Source organism: Athene noctua, chromosome 9 (assembly GCF_965140245.1).
Source record: "Athene noctua chromosome 9, bAthNoc1.hap1.1, whole genome shotgun sequence".
NCBI classification, from domain to species: Eukaryota; Metazoa; Chordata; class Aves; order Strigiformes; family Strigidae; genus Athene; species Athene noctua.
The window spans coordinates 13,958,432-13,982,434 of NC_134045.1; the positions used below are offsets into that span (position 1 = coordinate 13,958,432).

Sequence of the window (24,003 nt, forward strand, 5' to 3'; positions counted from 1 at the left end):
AGGTAAAGATGGCAGAGGAAGATCACAACCACCGACTCAATGCAAGACCAGAAACACTTTCCCCTGCCATGCCTGTAGAGAGCATGCATGCTAATTAACACCGCAAGTGAGGATAATTTAAATGTAACTCACAAACGAGGGACGTGATAAGAAACTAAACAATGGTCGTTACAGTAAATGTGTATCCATGTAGTTTGTGTGGTCTGCTCGCTTTCTGGCATTACCACCTAGCACCCATCTGTGCAAATACAGAATAAAATGCGATTGTGGCTTGGTGTGTAACACTGGCTTTTGCACACTGTCTAAGGAAATCTGCTTGAGGGACAACAGCATGTGGCAGGTACCTGCCCCAAGAATGATGTCTGCAAGACAAAACCTTTCCCACCTCGTTCACTTCCTGCTGCTGCTGACTATCTAAGCCCAATCATTTCTGTAGAGGCCCACAGAAAGCATGGGTACCCACTGCTGCTGCTGCAGACGCTGCTGACAAACAGGGCAGTGGGGCAGGCCCGAGACAGTGCAACTTGATCCTTCTGCAGCATTCAACCGTATGAACTGTCATGACCCACTGAAAAAAACAACAGAACCACGGTGGGGTGCCACGCTCATTCTCCCTCGGTAGTTACGTATCAGGATCTCCACAACCAGAAGTGGTTATTTCCCAGTTCTCGTACGTCCAAACTCACTTGAGATGAACACTTGAGCTGGATTCTCTTCTTCTTCCATTGCCAGCAGTGAAACGTGTTTCAGACCAGACTGCAATCCTATTGCTAGCACTTTGAAAAGAGGCACCTGCCACCTGCCAGCAAGTTCCACGAGTACCAAACCTCTTCAGTAATGATGCAGAGAACAAACACAATTCGATGCATTTCTTCCTGGTTCTACTTCGGTCGTCTGAAAACCTATGGAAGGGAAATTTGTTACACCAACTAAGAGCATGCTGCTCTGTGGCACGGAGCCTAAAGCTTCTCGGGAGCTCAGGGGCAGCAGGGCTGAACATAAGCTGGACTGGCCCATGCAGAACTCCCAGCTACTTGGACCAAACTTCTACTGGTACCCATATGACACCAGCCCCCTTCGCACGACAGTGAAGGCTGAAAGATTGTTAAAAACTGAACAGACACTGACGTCTGGCTTCACATTATGAAACTATGGCAGAGTGTGGTGGTGCAGCCCCGTCCCACACCTCCTGGGCTGCTCGGTGCTCAGTGCAATATTCCGCCCGCCTCACATGGCAGCCCAGGGTGAATAGGCAAAGGCAGAGAACCAGAGCACTAAGGCACTCCTTAACGCTCCCCAGGCCTATCTTCCCTATCGCTGGGAAACGGACGACATGTCAGGTCACACGGATCAGGAAAGGCAGTAGACCAGAGCGCTAAGGCGCCCTCTTAGCCCACTTGGTTTCTACCCCCTCCTCTCCAAGCACTTGAGGACAACGACAAAGGCAGTGGACCAGAGTGTTAAGGCACTCCCTTAGCACACTTGGTTCCTGCTCCCCCCCCTCTTATCGCTTAACAACAACAGTAAGGGTCCGTATCTCCTGACAACTTACTACATCCAACTTGGGTTGTGGCCCAACGGGGGTGATACCAAAACTCCAAGATCTAGCGAGTTCTGGGCTTGCACATCTGGTAGAAAGTACCAGAATGTTCCATCGTCTGCGTTGGACTGAGACGGCAAAGTACCTGCCAAGAGCCAATTATCTCAGAACTATAAAGAGCGATTCTAAGCAAGACCCTTTGAGCTCTCCTGGATCGCAGTGGGCTCTGACCAGCGTCTCCCCTGAGCTGGGACATCTCTCAGGCTCAGACTTCTCAAAGTTTGATGACCCTCTGACCACAAAGCCACTTCTGTCCACTGTTTCTTGAATCTCAGTTACCACCTGTTGAGAAATACCAATGCACTGCTAGTATTTGCTCCAGACTTGAGAAGGGACAAATTTTAACTGTAGGCTAGCCTCTTCCACCCACTTCTTCACCTCTCCATGTGTTTGCCTGAGCACATTTGCCTTTACGAGTGTGGATCTCTATATCATTTCACTCGATAGCCAGATGTTTCCATGCTGTTTGTGCGTATGTCTGGTGTTTTACATATATATACTTTGATTCAGAATATGTTGTAGTAAGATGACTGAAACAGACAGTAGGAAAAGTCTTCAAAATGCCCCGACTACTTTGACTCCTAGATGATATTTACAGAGAAAGTGAAAGCACGTGCACAAACAGGATTCAATACAAAGACTTTGAAAATTTTATCTAGGGATATATTGGTGTAAGAGAAGCATGATTCCCTTCAGTGATTTTGAATTCAGTCCTAGTGCAGAGTATTTCAAAATTACATTGCAAGACAATGTCAGGTAATACAGTAATCCTTATGACAGTAATTGCAGTAATCCTTAACAAAAAGAAAAAAAAAAAACAAACAACAAAACCAAGCCCCCAAACTGAAAATAATACAGAGATCTGCCTACATTCATAATTAGTACTGATAACTAATAATTGCTACATTGAAGAATCACAATTTTCAGAGAAAAATAATAATAATAAAAAAAACCTGCTCTGGAAAGATTTATCGTCTATACTGAACCTTTGCTCCTAGCACTTCAGAGAGGAAACTTTTCAGCAATGCTTCCAACTTCTCTTTGAGATGAGCATTTCTCATTACATGAGCAGTCAGGCGAGCAATATCAGTCCAGTCTAAGTGACTGAGAATACACATGGCTTCATCACAGAGCTTCTTCTTCTCAGCAGGAGGCAATTCCAATAAAATCTCAGGGACCGGCCTGAACTGTCCAGCAGTCATCCAGGCACCCAGCAATCCACCAAATGCTCCTCCTAGAAAAGAGAGAGATGTCACTCTTGACCAGTTCATGTTAAAACCTGGAATTCTACCCACAGCCTTCATCAGCAATGTTGCCACCTTTATTAGAAATCAAGGCAGAGTTGCATATGTGTCTAATTTAACCAGGTTTATACACCATGTTCAATGCACCAAGAAGTATTTTTTAAAGCTTTTTTCACCCACAGCAAACACAAAGGAACTCTTTACACAATCAAAGATAATAGCTTCAAGCTAGGAATCAGAAACAAAGCAACACTCCTCAGGGCCCTGCTTCAGGTAAAGTCTACTACTAGATGAAACCACGCCCAGGGAAAACACCAGACCAACAGTTGCCTCATCAGTGCCATGAGCACACAATCTCTTAGGAGAGATTCCCAGACCCATCCAAGCTTTCTGCTTCTGTAGAGCCACACATTGCTGCCTCCACTCCCACAAAGTCCACCTCTCAGAAAGTGCTCACAGTCACCAAACCCATCAGCTTCCAGAGGTTAGACACATTCCTTGCTTTCATCTCCCAAATCAACACCTCACTCAAAACACCTACCCCAGCTAGCCAAGAAATGTTCAGGTAAGGAGAGTGGTTTCTGGTCATCAGGGTAACAGCAGTGGGATCCTCTACAGCTGATGTGACTGTGGGTGCTGCTGAGAAACCAGCATTAGCTCCTACACAGCTGTTCTCTTTCACAGCATTACCAGTCTAACTTGCAAGACCGTGCTCTCCCACACCAGTTCACAGGACTGGCACTGTGGCCAGGGGACACAGACATCCTGGTGGAAGGAGGGAGAACCCTCACGACAGAGGGGTGGCATCAGAGCAGACCCTGCCTCCAAAATTCAGTTTGTCAAAATATTATTTCTGGCTATTCAGTTCTGTACTTGTAACAGGAGTAAAAACACAGCCTCGTTTTGCATTTTCTGTTGTCACTCCTCACGTATTATTTAGTTCTTTTTATAACTCAGCCTTGCTAACCCTCACGCAGGCACACTCCAATACCAGTAAGCTCTCAGGAGTAAGCAGCACTCAAGGACCAAGGCCCACACGACTTCAGTGACAAGGCAGCTTTCGAACTAGACAACTTGTAATGCAGAAAACACAGAGGAGAGACAGCTCTTTCGTACGAGTCTCTGGCCTTCCTGTAATTCTCCATACATGGATAAAAAGCAAAGAGACATGGAATAATGAATTCCAGAGGAAAAAAACCAAGTTTATCAGGAGTGAATAGCAGATACTTTTAAAAAACAGAAATAAACATCATTTTTAACAAGACCTTTGGGAAGATGACCCTGTCCCTTGCTAAGGCTGACCAAAAACACTTACACACCCTCGCTTTACACCCCAGTTTCCTTTCTTCTGTGCCACCAGGTACCAACCTCCTCCCTGACTGCTACCATCACCTTTTGCGCTCCTTGGCCCCTGCCTCACCCCTCTCCTCCTCACTCCCCCCCGCAGCACTGGAGCAGAGCCCGCTCTAACGAGCGCAGAGCCTGGTAGTTTGCTCTCTGATTCGTCCCACACCCTGTGTGGACACTGGCATACCTCTGAGGAGGGGAACCAGGGCTCTACCCACCAAAAGCAAATGACTGGTTAACGGCTTGTTCAAAGGGTTTCAGAGGCACCACCATCTCAGCCTCAGACCTCTGGATGGCTTCCAGCTTGCCACACAGGGGTCCAAGTCAGGAAGGTCACTGTCACCCTAGGAGGAAACACTGACACACGCTTTCCTGACTCACTGCTCGTTTCTAATAAGCTCACATGCAAAACAGCATCTTGTTAAAGCCCAGTTACATGAAATCTCAGCACTGCATGCCCCCTTCCTTCAACCCGTACCTACTACGCAGACTTCCTCATTTCTTCACTCAGAGAATTAACCACACTTCTCGTTCCTAAAGCAAAACACACTTACCTACAGCGATTCCAGGTGGACCTCCCACCAGACCCCCAAGAAGTGCTGTTGCACCTGCCAGCAGTGCTCCTTGGGCAGAGTGTTTGACAGCAGCTTTCATCCCCTTCACCTGAGAGAGGTGGCACAATAGTTGAATCACATCATCAGCTTTGATGGGCATCTTGATGATCCTGAAAAAGAATTTTTAATTTATCTTTTGGTTGTTGCAACAGGGACTAACACAGCGTTCAGGAGTCTGTGAAACTAAGAGCAGAGATGTATGAGATTTCACTTTCATTTCTGGGAAATCCACACCCATTTTCCAGGTTAATGAATCTCTAAATGAAAACACAGAGTAGACTAGAAAAATCTATTTTTATATCAAATTCAGTAGACTGAACATGGACAAGTAACAGTAATAAGTTTCTATCTAATTCTACTGTCCATTGACTTTGCCTTGAGCAATTCCATGTCTGTCAGCATTGTGCACAGCTCAGGGAAAAGACAAATCAGACCCTCACTCTACTGCAACTAGCAGATGATGTCACCCCAGCACCAAGAAGACTTAAGTGCTATAGGACTTAGTTCCTCCCCTCAGTGAGACGGACGTGAAGTGATTCGTGCTGGTCCTGCACATCCTTAGCATGAACTGGGACTAACCTAACTGCCTGAGTGCTGCTTCTCTTTGGGCTAATTCCAGTGAATGTCTCATGAAAAGCTCTTCAGTGTGAAGACTCTGCAGCATGGATGGGAAAACACAAGTTGGAGACTTGACAACACAACACGGCTCTCACTGAGAGTAACACAATCTGCTTTCCCGCAGTCAAACTGACTGACTTGCATCAAGGACCTCACAGCAAAACTCCCCACTCTAGTGAGACCCAAGGACTAATACCCTCTCCTGGTTTTTCAGGTAGGTAGTGATGATATCACCAGGAGAAGGCCTAAAGCAATGAAGAGAGATTTCAGGTCCTTGGAAAAACTGATTAAGGGGTCGGGGGCACAAATTGTGTTCTCCTCCATCTTTTTGGTTGCGGGGATGGATAAGGAAGATTACAGGAGAATTCAGCAGATGAATGGGTGGCTCCAAGATTGGTGTTACTGTCAGAGCTTTGGATTTTTCAATCATGGTTTGGTATACAGGGCACCAGACCTTTTGGTATTAGCTGGAATGCACCTGTCCCAGAGGTGACAGAGAATCTTGGGGCAGGAGCTAGCTGGGCTCATTGACAGAGCTTTAAACTAGATTTGAAGAGGGAAGGGGGCAAAATATCGGCCCATCTGGTGTGCATGTATACCAATGCACACAGCATGGGTAACAAACAGGAGGAGCTTGAAGCCATGATGAAACAGGAAAATTGTGATGTCGTTGCTATTACAGAAACATGGTGGGATGTCTCCCATAACTGGAGTGTGCCAGTTGATGGCTACGAGCTCTTTAGGAGGGACAGACAAGGAACGAGAGGTGGTGGGGTGGTGCTGTATGTTAGGGATTGTTATGATTGCTTCAAGTACAAGTGTAGTGATGACAGGGTGGAGTGTCTTTGTGTTAGAATCAGGGGGAAGGCCAACAGGGCAGATGTTGTAGTAGGAGTCTACTATAGGCCACCCAACCAGGACAGAGAGATGGACGAGATATTTTATAGGCACTTAGGTGAAATCTCACGATCGCTTGCCCTTGTTCTTGAGGATGCCTTTAACTTCCCAGATATCTGCTGGAAATACAATACAGCAGAAAGGGACCAGTCCTGGAGATTCCTGGAATGTGTGGGAGACAACTTCCTGATGGAGCTGGTGAGAGGACCAACCAGTGAAGGTGCCCTGCTGGATCTCCTCTTTGTGAACAGGGAAGGGCTGGTGGATGAAGTGGCAGTTGGAGGCTGACTAGGGCACAGCAATCATGAAATAATAGTGTTCTCTATTCTTAGAGAGGCCAGGAGAGAGCTAGGCAGGACTGACATCCTGGACTTCAGAAGGGCTGACTTTGTCTTGTTTAGGCACCTGCTTGAAAGGATCCCCTGGGAGACTCTCCTGAAGGGTATAGGGGCCCAGGAAGGCTGGGCGCTCTTTAAGAAGGAAGTGTTAATGGCTCAGGAGCAGGTGGTCCCCCGGTGCTCTAAGAGAAGCCGACACCAGAGAAGACCACGCTGGGTGAACAGGGAGCTTTGGCTGCAACTCAGGGAGAAAAGGAGAGTTTACAGCCTTTGGAAGAAGGGGCTAGCCACTCACAGTGACTACAAAGAGGCTGTGAGGCTATGCAGGGTGGAAATCAGGAGGGCTAAAGCCCAGCTGGAAATTAATTTAGCTTCAGCAATCAAGGACTACAAGAAATGTTTCTATAAGTATGTCAGTAGCAAAAGAAAGTCCAGGGAGAGTCTCCATCCCCTTCTAGACACAGGAGGAAACATGGTAACAAGTGATGAGGGAAAGGCTGGGGTGCTTAATGCCTTCTTTGCCTCAGTCTTTACTAGCAAGACCAGTTGTACGGAGGGAATCCAGCCTCCTCAGTCAGGAGACAGAGACTGGGAGAACGACCCCTCCACATTTCAGGAGGAGACAGTCAGTGACCTACTGCATCACACAGACACACACAAGTCCATGGGACCAGATGGGATACACCCAAGGGTGCTGAAGGAGCTGGCTGGGTGCTTGCCAGGCGACTTTATCATTTACCAGCAGTCCTGGCTGACCGGGGAGGTCCCGACAGATTGGGAATTGGCCAATGTGACGCCCATATGTAAGAAGGGTTGGAAGGATGATCTGGGAAATTACAGGCCTGTCAGCTTGACTTTGGTGCCCGGGAAGCTGATGGAGCAGCTCATCCTGAGTGCCACCACACAACACATGCGGGACAACCAGATGCTCAGGCCCGGTCAGCATGGGTTTATGAAAGGCAGGTCCTGCTTGAGAAACCTGATCTCCTTCTACAACAGGGTGACCTGCTTATTGCATGAGGGAAAGGCTGTGGACACTGTCTACATGGTCTTTAGCAAGGCCTTTGACACCGTTTCCCACAGCATTCTCCTGGAGAAACTGGCTGCTCATGGCTTGGAGGGGCACATGCTTCACCGGGTAAAAAACTGCTGGATGGCCGGGCCCAAAGAGTTGTGGTGAACGGAGTTAAATCTGGTTGGCGCCCAGTCACGAGTGGTGTCCCCCAGGGCTCGGTTTTGGGGCCACTCCTGTTTAACATCTTTATTGATGATCTAGACGAGGGGATCGAGTGCACCCTCAGTCAGTTTGCAGATGACACCAGGTTGGGTGGGAGTGTTGATCTGCTCGAGGGTAGGGAGGCTCTGCAGAGAGACCTGGACAGACTGGAGCCATGTGCTGAGCCCAGCTGGGGGAGTTTCACTAAGGGCAAATGCCGGGGGCTGCCCTTGGGCTACAACAACCCCCAGCAGCGCTACAGGCTTGGGGAGGAGTGGCTGGAGAGCTGCCAGTCAGAGAGGGACCTGGGGGGGTGATTGACAGCCGGCTGAACAGGAGCCAGCAGTGTGCCCAGGGGGCCAAGAAGGCGAATGGCATCCTCGCTTGTGTCAGCAATAGCGTGGCCAGCAGGGACAGGGAAGGGATCTGACCCCTGTACTCGGCCCTGGTGAGGCTGCACCTAGATTCCTGGGTTCAGTTTTGGGCCCCTCACTACAAAAAGGCCATTGAATGACTCGAGCGTGTCCAGAGAAGGGCAATGGAGCTGGTGCAGGGTCTGGAGCACAGGTCGTACGGGGAGCGGCTGAGGGAACTGGGGGGGTTTAGTCTGGAGAAGAGGAGGCTGAGGGGAGACCTCGTTGCCCTCTACAGCTACCTGACAGGAGGGTGCAGAGAGCTGGGGATGAGCCTCTTTAACCAAGTAACAAGAGCTAGGACAAGAGGGAACGGCCTCAAGTTGCACCTGGGAAAGACTAGATGTCAGGAACCATTTCTTTACAGAAGGGGTTGTTGGGCGTTGGAATGGGCTGCCCAGGGAGGTGGTGGAGTCCCCATCCCTGGCGGTGTCTAAGAGTCAAGTCGACATAGCGCTGAGGGATCTGGTGTAGTTGGGAATGGTCAGTGTGAGGTTAACGGTTGGATTAGATGATCTTCAAGGTCCTTTCCAACGTAGTTGATTCTGTGATTCTGTGTCTCCCACAATTTCCTAAACCAATCTAATTCTAATACACATGAAATGATGTTTTGTGAGCAAAGAAACCCACAGCTGCTGCATCACATTCCTGCAGCGTGTAGAAGCTGGCTGTCCACAGAAGCCATCCGCATTACTCCATCCACCACACTGCCAATAAATGCTAGGACATTTCCTTACAGTGACATGGCACCTCGAGCCATGCAAAGGTGATCAGCTGCTCTGGGGCTTCTCTGAACAAATAAAAAACTCTTTCACAAATAGAGTCGAAGTGCAATTGGCTTAAGAGTGAAAAAAACCCAGACTGTAACAAAACAGGAACCACACTGCTATCTGGTGGCGTACAGAGTGGGGTGAGTGAACACAGGGATTCCTAATAATGTATTAGTCTCAAGGTAAAGCAGAAACATACTGGACCTCAAGCAACAGTATTTTTTTCCATAGGAATTTATTTTACTGCTTTAATCCCCTCAAAAATTCCTCAGAGGGAATTTCCACTCACAAAATTTTTTGTGGTTTTTTGTCTTGATTGAAAAAGGCTGAGGAAATCAAACTACATGCTTGTAAAGCTCTGCAGCTAGAAACCTCTAACAACTCACAGAGCTGTAAGGTCTGTAAGAAACCAGCTGCAAGAATGTGGAGCAGAAAGTTGCAGCTGACATCAACCCAATGATCAGAATCACTGAGTGAGCAGAATAGGAAGAGAAGCATTGTTGAAAATGCCAGTGAACTACAAGGGAGAAAGGATCCCACCCCAGATTAAAAGGAGTTGTAAGTTTTATGTGTCAGAGGTAGAACCAGAGGACAGCCAGAAATATTTATAAACTTTAATTGCATAACTGACAAGTAAAGAAAAGCACAACTTGCTTCTAGCACAAATTATTTTCTACAGAATCAACCCAGATGTTAAGAAATACTAGGAATGTAAAATACTGGATTTACACTTATGGAGGAAAAGAAATGTCAATGACATCCACAAAATTGGCCCTGGCTTTCAGAGGTGTTGATTCCCCACAGCTCCTACTGACTCCACATGGCACTGAGAATATTCAGCACCTCAAGAAAAAAACATATGGAGACTTTTGGAAAATGAAGTTGCTGAGAAACTAGCTTTGTTGTATAAGAGAACAATGGGTCTTACTAAAAACGGGTTTTAACTAAAAAGTACATTCCTCTCAGAACTAGTTTATTACTTCTTAAGAAGAAAATGCCATAGAAAGAATGAAAACATTTCCTTAAAGGATCACATCACACCCAACTCACTGAAAGCCCCATTAAGGCAAACAACCAAAGAGGGTCCCCAGATTAACCTGTGGTGGGAACCTCATTTCAGCTCTTTCCTATTTAACATTCCCATCTCATTATGCCACTTCCCCCTTCACAGAATTCTGCCTTCAGACAGGCAAAAGCCCTTTTATCCCTTGGACTCACTGTCCCACTTACACCTCCCAAACATCCACACAGGAGATATCCCAAGCACCACACAGCCTGGCCCACCGCTGAGCTGTCCTCACTGCTCCTTACAACCTCCTGCTGAGTTAACGGAGCCTACTCTCCAGCAAACCTCTCTACAGTGTGCACGTACATAGAACAAAAATCACCTACAGGACAAATTCCAAACCTACCAAGCAATGAAGGCATCGGTCTAAATCCTCTTACCAGGAGCTAACTTCCCCTTGGTGGACACGGTGATAAGCAAGAGCATGGGGTGACCATCTCCATACAGCTGCTAGAAAGCAATGCATGATCCGTGTGGTTCTCAGACTGAAACTTCAAGACAACAGCAAACGTCTGTGCAAGCACAGATGCCCAGGAGATAACCCAGGACAATTCTTCTGTCTCAACTGTACCGCAACAGCTCTGTCTGTACGGCAACTTCTTGAAATGAAGATGAAGTCAGGGCTAGAGCAAAACCAAAATGCAAAGAACTCAGCAACTGAGACGGACTCAAGAACACAACTTTACAAACAACAGCATGCACAAAGATCTGACCTCATGATTAAAGAGGCCAGAAGTTCACTACCTATTGCAATAATAGCTGGGATGGGCAGGGAATCAGGATATTCCTATCTGCAAAGGAGGACTATCTCATCACTGGCCCATACACATAGTATTGGCCTGAGTAGCCTTTGTCCTCCTAAATCACCACTTTCTGAAAATCCTACCTTTAGAGTCCAGCCTAGTTTTTAAAATCAGCAAAGCAGGTGCTCTGTGCAATTTAAATCATGACTGACTTCAGCAGTCAGTAAAACTTGGCTTAAATGTACGAGTTTTAACCTTGCTCTGCATTTGTAATTTTTAGTTATTTTGTTAAGGACATGTTCATTTCTATTTATTGGTGTAAAGATTAAAACATGCTGGTTGCCATTCTTATCTCAGTAGTTGGTACTCTTCTTTCCCAACCATGAGGATTTGCTACACCTACAAATATTTATTGTAATAATATGATTAAGTTTCTGACTATACATTTATTCATATATTCAATTTTTGAGTTTCAATTACATTAGGAGATGGCAAGAAACTCATGTATTTGCTAGATAATCTGAATTCCACTGAAATGCATAAAAGGGCATATTTATACTGTTTTGTAAGACCTACAACCTTCAGAGTGTTGCTTACTTTCTTCTTTTGTGTACTTATCAAGGCATGTAGTAAACTACTTGTAGGAATCTAGGGGCTGATTTTAAAAGGCTCTTGGATGCCTAAAAATGCAGGTAAATATTCAGTGGGATGTATCTCCTTCTGCTGGGATTAAAGGAAAATTGGCACTTTATCTGCCTAGGTACTTAGGATACCCCTCTTCCCTGCACTGCTTAATTACAAAGTATCTGTGAAACACCGGCTGTTTAAATACTTTTAGACCTACTCAATGTCTTTCTAATTTATAAATTAAGTGCAGATTTTTTTTTTTTTTTTTTCTAGCCAGCTTCTCCATTTTGAAGGCAGTGTTTGAGAAAGATGCAGGTCACTTCCTTCAGCTAGCTGATATGGAAGCCAAACCAATCCAGCTTGCAGTTAAGAAAGAAGAGCTAACACTTGGAAAACAGGAATAGCCGAGGTTGCTCCCCTGTAGAGGTACTTGGCGCAGCACACTGCAGTGGTATCTTCCAAATACAAACTAAGCCTGAAAATGAAAGATGCTTTCCCTGACTCACTACAAAACATAAACTTCAGCTCACTAAATTAATCAAAATGAGAAAATCCTCTTCTGCTCTCCAAAGTCAGTAGGAGGGTGAGGAAGAGGATGGCACTGCTGTAGCAGACAGTCACAAAAGCTGAAAGAAAGGTAACAGGGAGATTTGCTCTGTGAGTAGACTGAAAAGAAAGGATCAAAGAGGCTCAGTGAAAGACGTTTGCTCCGCCATCCCAAGGCACAGCCAAGGCACCACAGCAACTCCAGAGCCTGGTGCTGACTCCGCACTTCACAAGCATTCGGAGGCAGCAGGGTGAAGCAAGACAGCTTCTCAGCCAGAGTCTTGCTCCCAGTTACTCAAACTCTCCGTTTTTATCCAAACAGGAGTTCTGGCTCTGCCACAGCCCATGGCCTCTTCCGACTCACTACTGCTGCAAGGCAGTTCCTCATGTTCCTCAGCCAGGGATTTGGGGTTGTCAGGAGGAACAGAGGAGCACAGATGCTCCCAGCTACTGCTGAGCTTGAAAGCGATGCGTCCGTAACAAAAAGTACAGGCTGCTGTTTCTGACTCTTGCTGCTCCAGGCCATGGATGTTTAAGAAGGGTGTTGGCAGGAAGAAGATGTTACACTACTGTCACTTCTGTGCTGGACACAATATGGCAAAACAGCTCCCAGAAAGCCTTTTCCCAGACCCGAGCGCTGGAGATGCTCTGGGGAGCCCCTGGGGAGGAGCGCTGCTGCGCTCCAGGGAGGCACAGGCTGCACACCATGGTGGAAAGCAGCGCGGGGCAACGCACAGCCGGGCCTGCCTCACGCCGCGTGTCACAGGCAGGAGAAAGCCCAGTGCCGCACACGTGTAGGGGAAGGAGCCTCTCTCCTGCCCACCCCCTTGTTCCCAAAACCTCCGGACAGACGCAGCAGTCAGTCGGTGCTGCGGTCCCGAGACGGCAGCTGGAGGAGCCGAGGCAGGTGGGGAGGCAGTATCGAGCGCTGACAGACACCGAGTGACTCCCTTTGAAGTTCGCATTTGACTTCATTTCCAGTAAGGCCCAGAAATGCAAATAAGCCACAAGCAGGTTTTCCATAAACCTCTCATTGAGAGGTTCACGACCAGGATGGAGTTACACAACCTCCCCCCTTTGCCATTGTAGGAAGCGTGGAGAAAAAGGAGGAGGGGAGCTAGATCGGAGGTTTTGCTTTAGCAGAGCTCTTGTGCAGTGCCCTCTTGCGCAGTCAAACCACCCTGGGGCAGAGCACCCGCTGCCGGCAGCAATACTGCTGCTCGGGACCCTGCTGCCCCACGCAGGAACGGAGCACTGCGCCCCCCCTTGAGCTTTGTCTAGCCTCTCCTTTTCTGTCCTAAACACAATGTGTTTTGCTAAGAACCTTAGAAAAAAGTGGATTTGAGAAGGCAAAAGCATTGACTCAAGGCCAGACAGGCCTCTTTTCCTCTAACAGGCAGCAACAACAAAAAAAAGCCACAGGTGGTTTTTATCAGAGGAGTTACACATAAGGTTGAACCAGAGCCTTAGTGGTTCCAGATACAAAGGCTCTGCCAGAGACACCTGAGGGAAACCAGAGGGAAAAGTAAATGTGACATCGAGTCCTCTCTGTGGCTTTGTTCCCGCTCCTGTCAAAGCCCACAGGAGGAGCCACGTCCCCTAACACAGAGCACACCCCCTCGCAGGCATCGTCCTGTGCCAGCTGCCTTACAGAGCATGGCCCAGCTGTGAGAAGGCAGCAAGGGTGAGCGTGTGCTGGGGAACCCCTCGACAGCCCAAGGTCACATTGCCCTGTGTGCGGCACCTTGGCTCCGCACGGGGCCAGAGCTGCAGAACAGAGTGCAAGAGCAGAGAGTGGTTAGCTGCCTAAGAGTGCTATCATGATTTTATAGATAGGTTACAAAGTTTAACCAAAAATGCACTGAGGATGGAGACGGGAAGTTATTCAAGGTCACCCAGCAAACAAGCGGAAGAGCCACTGAAGATGATACCTCTTCAGAGGCCCAGCAAAATGGGCTTTCCACCACGCCACCCTGCTGACAGCTGAAGGGCTGTCTCTGTTGAAAGATCAGCAGTGACACTACACCAAACCAGACTGCTTTGAGGGAATGGCAGAGGTACAGACAGCCAAATGCAGTGCCTCTACGGAGTGTTGAACGCTGTATTGCTCACGTTTGTCTAAGCCTTCTGAACAGTCGTCCAGAGAAATGAATGCTTCAGTTTTGCAGACTTCAGAATAATTTTATATATTTACCTCTTAGGCTCTTCTGGAATTCATAAGTCACACTTAATGAGAAGTATTATCCCACACTTACTGCAGTTACGTGACGAATGTTCGATTTCTGGCTTACGGCCTGAACAAGACACAGATTTCCGTGATCTCTACGTAGGAAAAGATGAAACCTCATATAGGGGCCTATAGCTTTAGCTCTCTGCAGTGCAAAGGTGTTCGGTTTCTTCTGCCTACATGTCAGTAGCGAGCACTAACTGGAGCTGCGGCAGCACTGTGAGAAAAAAACAGAAAAACGGAATTTCCACATGGATCTGCATAGTTTTTCACAGAAATATAAAGACTGGTATAAACGATGTATGCCCAGTTACACGTGTATGTGAAAGCAGGAGGGCACCACTCAGAGGAGAGGCTTAATCAGTTTGCTTAATGACTTTGAGTAATACAATCCCCTTCCCCTTCCATAAGACCTTTCAGTGAGTTTTGCAACACTGACTTCCTATAAACCACCCGGAAGAGAGAAGAGGCATGCAAACCACCTTTGGGCTGCAACCATCAACAAGGTGTCACCCGAAAGACAGGTGACACGCTGGGTCTCAGTAGCTTTCTGCTGTGTGTGCTGAAGAGCATTTCGCCTCAAAGGAGCGGCTATCCTGGCCCGCCCGAGGCCTCTGCAGCACAAGCTCTCCCCCCTGGAGGGGAGTGTTGCTGGGAGCCGGTGACTGCAGCCGCTGCACCCCAGCCCTGCCCCGTGCACTGGAGCAGTACGTAAGCGGTGGCGATGGAAACGAGCTGAGTCACCAGACCCTCCTTCGCGGGGACACGGACTTACTCTGCAGAACCTCAGCTCTGGGGCTCAGAGCGGCTCTCTGCCCGGTCACCTTCGGGGCAGATAACCGCTGCTGGTGAGATCCTCACTGCCTGCTCTAAACTCAGCGTCAGTCAGTTAATGGGACCTCAGGACTGGGCTGCTTTTAGGGTTCTTGGTGCACTCGGGGCTCAGTGGGGTGAATCGGGGAACCCTCTTCCCTGCACAGCACAAGGATCGCACCAAAACCCCGTAAAACCCCCAGTTAATGACCACTATAGCAACTAATTAAGCAGTATCACGGGTGTGCCACCAAGGCGCACCACACCAGCGCCCTGTTCCCACCCTGCGTTCAAGGCCTCTGTTGCAGTTCTCATCCTCCTCCAGGGACCACGCCTGGGAGTCCCCGCGATGCCACCGGGAACGGGACCTGTGGGAAGCCTGTGCTGTGACGGTGACTAGCGACCTGGCTGCTGCTCAGCTCACAAAATCCACTTGTCCTGCAGGCATCATGAGGGGGAAACCACCCTCCTCTGCCTGCTTGTGTATCTTCTCACCATAACTACATGTGATATGCAGCTGCACCAAACATTGGTGCAGTCATAGCTCACGGACGATAATCACCAAAAAGCCAACTCCAGCAGGGCACGTACATGAATTCTAGTCGAGCCTGTAGCTGGGCTGATACTTGTTATCTAATACAAATTCATTAAAGCCAGAAATTTAACACAGTACGAGCAGAAAAAAAAAAAGTTAACCCCACTTCTCATGGAAAAAGGTAACTCTGTTATCCGTGTACTGATCCAGCCTTGACAGGCAGAATTTAAGAAATAATCTAATTGCCGTAAGACAGCACATCTCATACTAATCTATGTTTGAATTCAGGGTTGCTTTTTTTTTTTAAAAAAAAATATTCCCTCCCTTTGCTACATAACACTTTATTTTGAAATCAAGCCACTTTCTATTTTGAAATCAAGCCCAAAAAAGCCCCAAAGGAACAAAAGGCAGTTTTTACCTAAGAATACACCCCCTGCCAGTGAAAACCTAGCTTGATTCTGTGTGCTGGTTTTGGCTGGGACAGAGTTAAATTTCTTCTTAGTAGCTGGCACAGTGCTGTACTTTGGATTTAGTATGAGAATAATGTTGGTAACGCCCTGATGTTTAGTTGTGGCTAAGCAGTGCTTATCCTACCCCAAGGATTGTTCTGCTTCCCGTGCTCTGCCAGCCAGCAGGCGCACACGGAAGTAGGAGGGAGCATGGCCAGGACAGGTGACCCCAGCTGACCCAAGGGATACCCCACGCCCTGTGCTCAGCACATACAGCTGGGGGAAGGAGGAGGAAGGGGGCACGTTCGGAGTGATGGCCTTTGTCTTCCCAAGTCACCGTTACGTGTGACGGAGCCCGGCTGTCCTGGGGATGGCTGAGCCCCTGCCCGCCAGTGGGAAGCGCTGTACGAATGCCTTGGTTTGCTTTGCTTGTGTGCGTGGTTTTTGCTTTACCTGGAAAACTGCCTTTATCTCAACCCACGAGTTTTCTCACTTTTACTCTTCTGTGTGCTCCTTAGATCCCGGCTGGGGCTAAACCACGACTTTCTGACACATCTCCAACCAAAGCAGGCTAACAAGCAGCATCACAGATGGTTTCTTTATGTAAGCATGTACACCTCCCCACAGTGAGTCTTTCAGCTGCTCTCTGAAAGTGCTGGCACGGCGTTACGTCGTTTCCTAGGCGATGGCCGTGCCTTACACGCAGCCCGGACATTATGCAGCTGGAATGGATTTCTGAAGATGCCATCCCCTGCCTGTAGCTGTTTCCAATACCAGCAAGGGATGCAGCGGTGGACAGCCATGTCTCTACCCAAGAACAGCAACAGATGGATATTAACACATGCTGTGCAGCTGGTCTTCTCCTCAGATGATCAAATCTGCTGAAGAGTTCTTTCAACTTGCCCAAATCCCTGCATAAGGAGACATACCAAACATCATGGTGACCTCAATCCCATAGCGTAGGGCTGTAGTCAGAGCATTAGGGGTAGAATGTGATCCTTCTGCAGCATTCAACCGTATGAACTGTCATGACCCACTGAAATACAAACAACAGAACCACGGTGGGGTGCCACGCTCATTCTCCCTCGGTAGTTACGTATCAGGATCTCCACAACCAGAAGTGGTTATTTCCCAGTTCTCGTACGTCCAAACTCACTTGAGATGAACACTTGAGCTGGATTCTCTTCTTCTTCCATTGCCAGCAGTGAAACGTGTTTCAGACCAGACTGCAATCCTATTGCTAGCACTTTGAAAAGAGGCACCTGCCACCTGCCAGCAAGTTCCACGAGTACCAAACCTCTTCAGTAATGATGCAGAGAACAAACACAATTCGATGCATTTCTTCCTGGTTCTACTTCGGTCGTCTGAAAACCTATGGAAGGGAAATTTGTTACACCAACTAAGAGCATGCTGCTCTGTGGCACGGAGCCTAAAGCTTCTCGGGAGCTCAGGGGCAGCAGGGCTGAACATAAGCTGGACTGGCCCATGCAGAACTCCCAGCTACTTGGACCAAACTTCTACTGGTACCCATATGACACCAGCCCCCTTCGCACGACAGTGAAGGCTGAAAGATTGTTAAAAACTGAACAGACACTGACGTCTGGCTTCACATTATGAAACTATGGCAGAGTGTGGTGGTGCAGCCCCGTCCCACACCTCCTGGGCTGCTCGGTGCTCAGTGCAATATTCCGCCCGCCTCACATGGCAGCCCAGGGTGAATAGGCAAAGGCAGAGAACCAGAGCACTAAGGCACTCCTTAACGCTCCCCAGGCCTATCTTCCCTATCGCTGGGAAACGGACGACATGTCAGGTCACACGGATCAGGAAAGGCAGTAGACCAGAGCGCTAAGGCGCCCTCTTAGCCCACTTGGTTTCTACCCCCTCCTCTCCAAGCACTTGAGGACAACGACAAAGGCAGTGGACCAGAGTGTTAAGGCACTCCCTTAGCACACTTGGTTCCTGCTCCCCCCCCTCTTATCACTTAACAACAACAGTAAGGGTCCGTATCTCCTGACAACTTACTACATCCAACTTGGGTTGTGGCCCAACGGGGGTGATACCAAAACTCCAAGATCTAGCGAGTTCTGGGCTTGCACATCTGGTAGAAAGTACCAGAATGTTCCATCGTCTGCGTTGGACTGAGACGGCAAAGTACCTGCCAAGAGCCAATTATCTCAGAACCTATAAAGAGCGATTCTAAGCAAGACCCTTTGAGCTCTCCTGGATCGCAGTGGGCTCTGACCAGCGTCTCCCCTGAGCTGGGACATCTCTCAGGCTCAGACTTCTCAAAGTTTGATGACCCTCTGTCCACAAAGCCACTTCTGTCCACTGTTTCTTGAATCTCAGTTACCATCTGCTGAGAAATACCAATGCACTGCTAGTATTTGCTCCAGACTTGAGAAGGGACAAATTTTAACTGTAGGCTAGCCTCTTCCACCCACCTCTTCACCTCTCCATGTGTTTGCCTGAGCACATTTGCCTTTACGAGTGTGGATCTCTATATCATTTCACTCGATAGCCAGATGTTTCCATGCTCTTTGTGTGTGTACGTCTTGTGTTTTACATATATATGATTCAGAATACGTTGTAGTAAGACAATGTGACTCTGGTCATGCTCAAATCTGTAATCAAGTAGCTATTTTAATCATATCGTATGAAATCACTTTGTCAGTCTTTAAATCAATCAACCATTACGTGCTGCTAAAATGTAACCTTTGATCTACTTCATACCATTAATAATCTTAAATTTCTGTTAAACCATAACTGTGTGAGAGACTTTCATCTGTGACACAGCCTAAGGAGTGTCCACTTACCATTCACTTCTGTCTGTCTTCCACATCACCGAAAAAGTGTTTTCAGATGAGAAGAACAGTCCCTGCCCTGTTAACAGCAAACGGTACCTGCAGATGTAAATCAATCAAATGTATACAATACAACTTCTGAGTTTAAAATTCAACCTCTAGAAATCTCACCACATACACACAGGTAAGTCTTGATTCTAGGGGAAAAATGGATTCTAGGGGAAAGAACAGCTCATTTATTTAAAGCAAAACAGAGGCCACTAGGATGCTTCTCATGAACACTTTAATGAAAACAAAGGACCAGCTGTGCAGATTCAGTCAAGAAACCAATGCTGAAATCACAACCCTAACCCTAGGGATAGTACAAACATGGCAGATTCAGCTCCTCATTTTTCAGTTTTTCTTAGAATTATTGCAATGCTTTCCCATTATAGGACATGCTGAACTACTAACTTTGCACAGTTTGTTTACCTGTTGCTTTAAACCTTGTTTAGGCATTGGCTTCACATCTTACAGAAAGAAGTACATATCTAATAGTTACAATTAACATTAGATAAAGATTAAAGTAAGGATTGAGATCTTTGAATTCACAGTAATACACTTTGCTTTCCAGGACTGAAACCGACATTAGGTAAAATTCTTCGGTGCCCCAACTACTTTGGCACCTAGATGTCATTCACAGAAGAAATTTAAAGCATGTGTACAAACAAGATTAAATCTCCTAACTAAAACACATAGACTTTGAAAAGCTTAACTACTAATACATTAGCATAAGAGAAGCATGATTCCTTTCAGTGACTTTGAATTCAGTCCTTGTGCAGCATAATTCAAAATTACAAGTCAGCATCAGGATAATGCAGTAATCTAACACTATCCTTACCAAAAAGAAAAAAAAAACACCCCCAAAAAACCTCCAAACCCCAAACTAATACTGAGATCTGCCTACATTCATAATTAGTACTGATAACTAATAATTGCTACATTGAAGAATCACAATTGTCAGAAAAAAATTATTACACTGTAAAAAGCCTGCTCTGGATAGGTTCATTCTCCATACTGTATCTCTGCTCTTAGCTCTTTGGAGAGGTAATTTATCAGAACTGCTGTCAACTTCTGTTGGAGACCTGCATTTCCCATTACAAGAGCAGTCAGCTGAGCAATATCAGTCCAATCTAAGTGACTGATAACAACAACAGCTTCATCACAGAGCTTCTGCTGCTCAGCAGGAGGCAATTCCAATAAAATCTGAGGGACCGGCCTGAACTGTCCAGCAGTCATCCAGGCACCCAGCAATCCACCAAATGCTCCTCCTAGAAAAGAGAGAGATGTCACTCTTGACCAGTTCATGTTAAAACCTGGAATTCTACCCACAGCCTTCATCAGCAATGTTGCCACCTTTATTAGAAATCAAGGCAGAGTTGCATATGTGTCTAATTTAACCAGGTTTATACACCATGTTCAATGCACCAAGAAGTATTTTTTAAAGCTTTTTTCACCCACAGCAAACACAAAGGAACTCTTTACACAATCAAAGATAATAGCTTCAAGCTAGGAATCAGAAACAAAGCAACACTCCTCAGGGCCCTGCTTCAGGTAAAGTCTACTACTAGATGAAACCACGCCCAGGGAAAACACCAGACCAACAGTTGCCTCATCAGTGCCATGAGCACACAATCTCTTAGGAGAGATTCCCAGACCCATCCAAGCTTTCTGCTTCTGTAGAGCCACACATTGCTGCCTCCACTCCCACAAAGTCCACCTCTCAGAAAGTGCTCACAGTCACCAAACCCATCAGCTTCCAGAGGTTAGACACATTCCTTGCTTTCATCTCCCAAATCAACACCTCACTCAAAACACCTACCCCAGCTAGCCAAGAAATGTTCAGGTAAGGAGAGTGGTTTCTGGTCATCAAGGTAACAGCAGTGGGATCCTCTACAGCTGATGTGACTGTGGGTGCTGCTGAGAAACCAGCATTAGCTCCTACACAGCTGTTCTCTTTCACAGCATTACCAGTCTAACTTGCAAGACCGTGCTCTCCCACACCAGTTCACAGGACTGGCACTGTGGCCAAGGGACACAGACATCCTGGTGGAAGGAGGGAGAACCCTCACGACAGAGGGGTGGCATCAGAGCAGACCCTGCCTCCAAAATTCAGTTTGTCAAAATATTATTTCTGGCTATTCAGTTCTGTACTTGTAACAGGAGTAAAAACACAGCCTCGTTTTGCATTTTCTGTTGTCACTCCTCACATATTATTTAGTTCTTTTTATAACTCAGCCTTGCTAACCCTCACGCAGGCACACTCCAATACCAGTAAGCTCTCAGGAGTAAGCAGCACTCAAGGACCAAGGCCCACACGACTTCAGTGACAAGGCAGCTTTCGAACTAGACAACTTGTAATGCAGAAAACACAGAGGAGAGACAGCTCTTTCGTACGAGTCTCTGGCCTTCCTGTAATTCTCCATACATGGATAAAAAGCAAAGAGACATGGAATAATGAATTCCAGAGGAAAAAAAACAAGTTTATCAGGAGTGAATAGCAGATACTTTTAAAAAACAGAAATAAACATCATTTTTAACAAGACCATTGGGAAGATGACCCTGTCCCTTGCTAAGGCTGACCAAGAACACTTACACACCCTCGCTTTACACGCCAGTTTCCTTTCTTCTGTGCCACCAGGTACCAACCTCCTCCCTGACTGCTACCATTACCTTGTTCCTAAAGCAAAACACACTTACCTACAGCGATTCCAGGTGGACCTCCCACCAGACCCCCAAGAAGTGCTGTTGCACCTGCCAGCAGTGCTCCTTGGGCAGAGTGTTTGACAGCAGCTTTCATCCCCTTCACCTGAGAGAGGTGGCACAACAGTTGCATCACATCATCAACATGGATAGGCATCTTGACAAAACTGGAAAAGATGTTTTAAGTTATATTTTGTTTGCTGTAACAGGGACTACATCTTGCTGCTAAATGTATTTTAGGAAAAAACAGAATTCAGGAGTCTGTGAGACCAAAAGGACAGAGGCACAGTCAATAAAGGAAAAAAAAAATTCACTTTCTCTTTCATTTGGAAACATACATTTCCAAATAGCTAAAGGTTACTGAATCTGCAAAAGAAAAGCACAGAGTAGAGCAGAAAGTCTGTTTTTATGCAAAAAATCAGAAGACTGAACAAGGACAAGAAAGTTTCGATCTAATTCTTCTATCTATCCATCGCCTCTGTCTTGAGCTATTGCCACGTCTGTTCAGCATCGTGCACAGCTCTGGGGAAAAAGACAAATCAGAGCCTCACTCTTCTGCAAGCAGCAGATGATAATGGACAAGTCTGTCAGGTATGTTCTCCTTGTCCTAATTCTTGCCACAAATCAGTTGTTTGTTTTCACATATCAGCCCTTCTCCACATTTTGTTACGCACTTAAACCACTTCCACACTGATTTCTGAAGGCGGGAGGCTGTCTGTAGCAATCAAGGAGAGCCTGAGGAAGGGAACAGATTTCAGGAGGAGTCAGACAAGTGACCTGGGAATAAACGGGGAGCGCTGGAGACAGGGCATCAGAAATGCAGGGGTGTACGTGCACAGCAGTCGGGGCTCAGAGCAGGCACGTGGGATGACTCTCGTGTACAAGGAGGCAGAGAGATGGGACCTCAGCCCCCTTACACACAGTGACAAGTCCCCAGCATGGGGCAGAGATCTGCCCTCGAGAACGATCCCTCCGACACCAAACCTGTCCCACCTCATTCACTTGCTGCTGCTGCCTGTCTAAGCCCACTCATTTCTGTAGAGGCCCACAGAGAGCGTGGCTACCCATCGCCATTGCTGTGGCCCCCGCTGACAAAAAGGGCAGCGGGGCATGCCCGGGTGAATGTTCCACCCCCAATCCTGCAGCCATGGGAAGCCAGGCAGTTGCACTGAATCCAGCCCCAAGAAAACCCAACTGATAACAGGGCACCTTTCCAGAATTTCTGCATATGAAATATTCTTTTCCCCTGGTTGCTTGCCTTGTCACAGCAGGTAAATCAGGAGGCACAACAGAAGAAACACACGCCTCAGATTTGCCAGTGCCAGCAAGTGCGGTGACCAAGGAAAGAAGCTGCATGAAGAAACAGTACAGCTTCTCTGCTTAAAAAAAAAAAAAAAAGCGTCTACCTGAAGAAAACATTTTACCCCTTATTTTGCCCCTGATGTTTGCTTGCACTTAAGCCAGTCATCTGAATCAAACTTTTCAGAAACGGCTACTATGATCCAACTTTCCCAGGATCCATCCTGCCGTCTCAGAGCAATATTTGCAATGATGCTGAGCCTCAAAATAACAACCAAATTCAAATGTAACTACTTTAATGATAGGAGAACAGATAGAGATACTAAAAATATCCACATCTCATGTTGCAAAAATAGGTTCAATACTAATGAAAGACACCGATTCAGAGATCAGAGGAAAACCCCTAAAGTCAAACTGAGAAAGTCCAACCCCATAGCAGAGCTGGAGGAGTGTTCAGTAAATAAGGCCCGAGGACTCAGCACTGAACAGTACGGTTTAAGCTTGCTCATTAAGCAAGTTTCTTCGATTCCGTGTGCCAACTGAGGAAAGGGATTACAGGGCAAAACCAAAGAAAAAAATATTCAGTATGATTAAAAATATAATCACATGTACATAGAAGGTAGATTTATTTTTTTTTTAAAACAAAAGATACAGGTAGCTTATACTGAACCTAAACCAATCCAACCTTCCGTTAAAAAAGAAAAAAGAACTAACACTTGGAAAACAGGAATAGCCGAGGTTGCTCCCCTGTAGAGGTACTTGGCGCAGCACACTGCAGTGGTATCTTCCAAATCCAAACTAAGCCTGAAAATGGAAGATGCTTTCCCTGACTCACTACAAAAATGCAAGCTTCGGCTCACTAAAAGTAATCCTCATATTCTCAATGTTTTAAAATTTATTAAAATCTTTATGACTAAAATAGGCTGAGCATAAAATGCAATTATAAACTCTTTCAAACAGCTGAAATTTAATTACACTTCACGTATTTTTGTGTTTACTTTCCCACAACGCCCATTTCAGGTTCACTATCACTGAAACGATGATACAGCCGCAAGGTAAAAGAAAGCACAAGTCAAAGGAGCGTTCCCTCGGACCTGA

At 46.8% G+C, this 24,003-nt stretch overlaps 2 protein-coding genes across 3 annotated transcripts; both read right to left on the minus strand.

Moving 5' to 3' along the window:
• Positions 1-2,044: 2,044 nt before the first annotated feature.
• On the minus strand, positions 2,045-12,555 carry LOC141963605 (protein C19orf12 homolog). Its single transcript, XM_074913086.1, has 3 exons — positions 10,504-12,555; positions 4,746-4,915; positions 2,045-2,834 (listed from the first exon to the last, which is right to left on the minus strand). The coding sequence occupies exons 1-3, from the start codon at positions 10,587-10,589 to the stop codon at positions 2,569-2,571; spliced, it is 522 nt and encodes a 173-aa protein (XP_074769187.1). The 5' UTR covers positions 10,590-12,555; the 3' UTR covers positions 2,045-2,568.
• A 1,590-nt stretch (positions 12,556-14,145) lies between these two features.
• On the minus strand, positions 14,146-21,763 carry LOC141963972 (protein C19orf12-like). 2 transcript variants are annotated; one of them, XR_012634243.1, is made up of 5 exons: positions 21,604-21,763; positions 19,882-20,174; positions 18,877-18,963; positions 16,517-17,435; positions 14,146-14,483 (listed from the first exon to the last, which is right to left on the minus strand). XR_012634243.1 is itself a non-coding variant. In XM_074913736.1 (2 exons), the coding sequence occupies exons 1-2, from the start codon at positions 21,761-21,763 to the stop codon at positions 19,909-19,911; spliced, it is 426 nt and encodes a 141-aa protein (XP_074769837.1). In that variant the 3' UTR covers positions 19,129-19,908. The 2 variants fall into 2 exon arrangements, 1 of the variants encoding a protein (XP_074769837.1); XM_074913736.1 differs by lacking the exons at positions 14,146-14,483; positions 16,517-17,435; positions 18,877-18,963 and having other exon boundaries at positions 19,129-20,174.
• Positions 21,764-24,003: the final 2,240 nt, after the last annotated feature.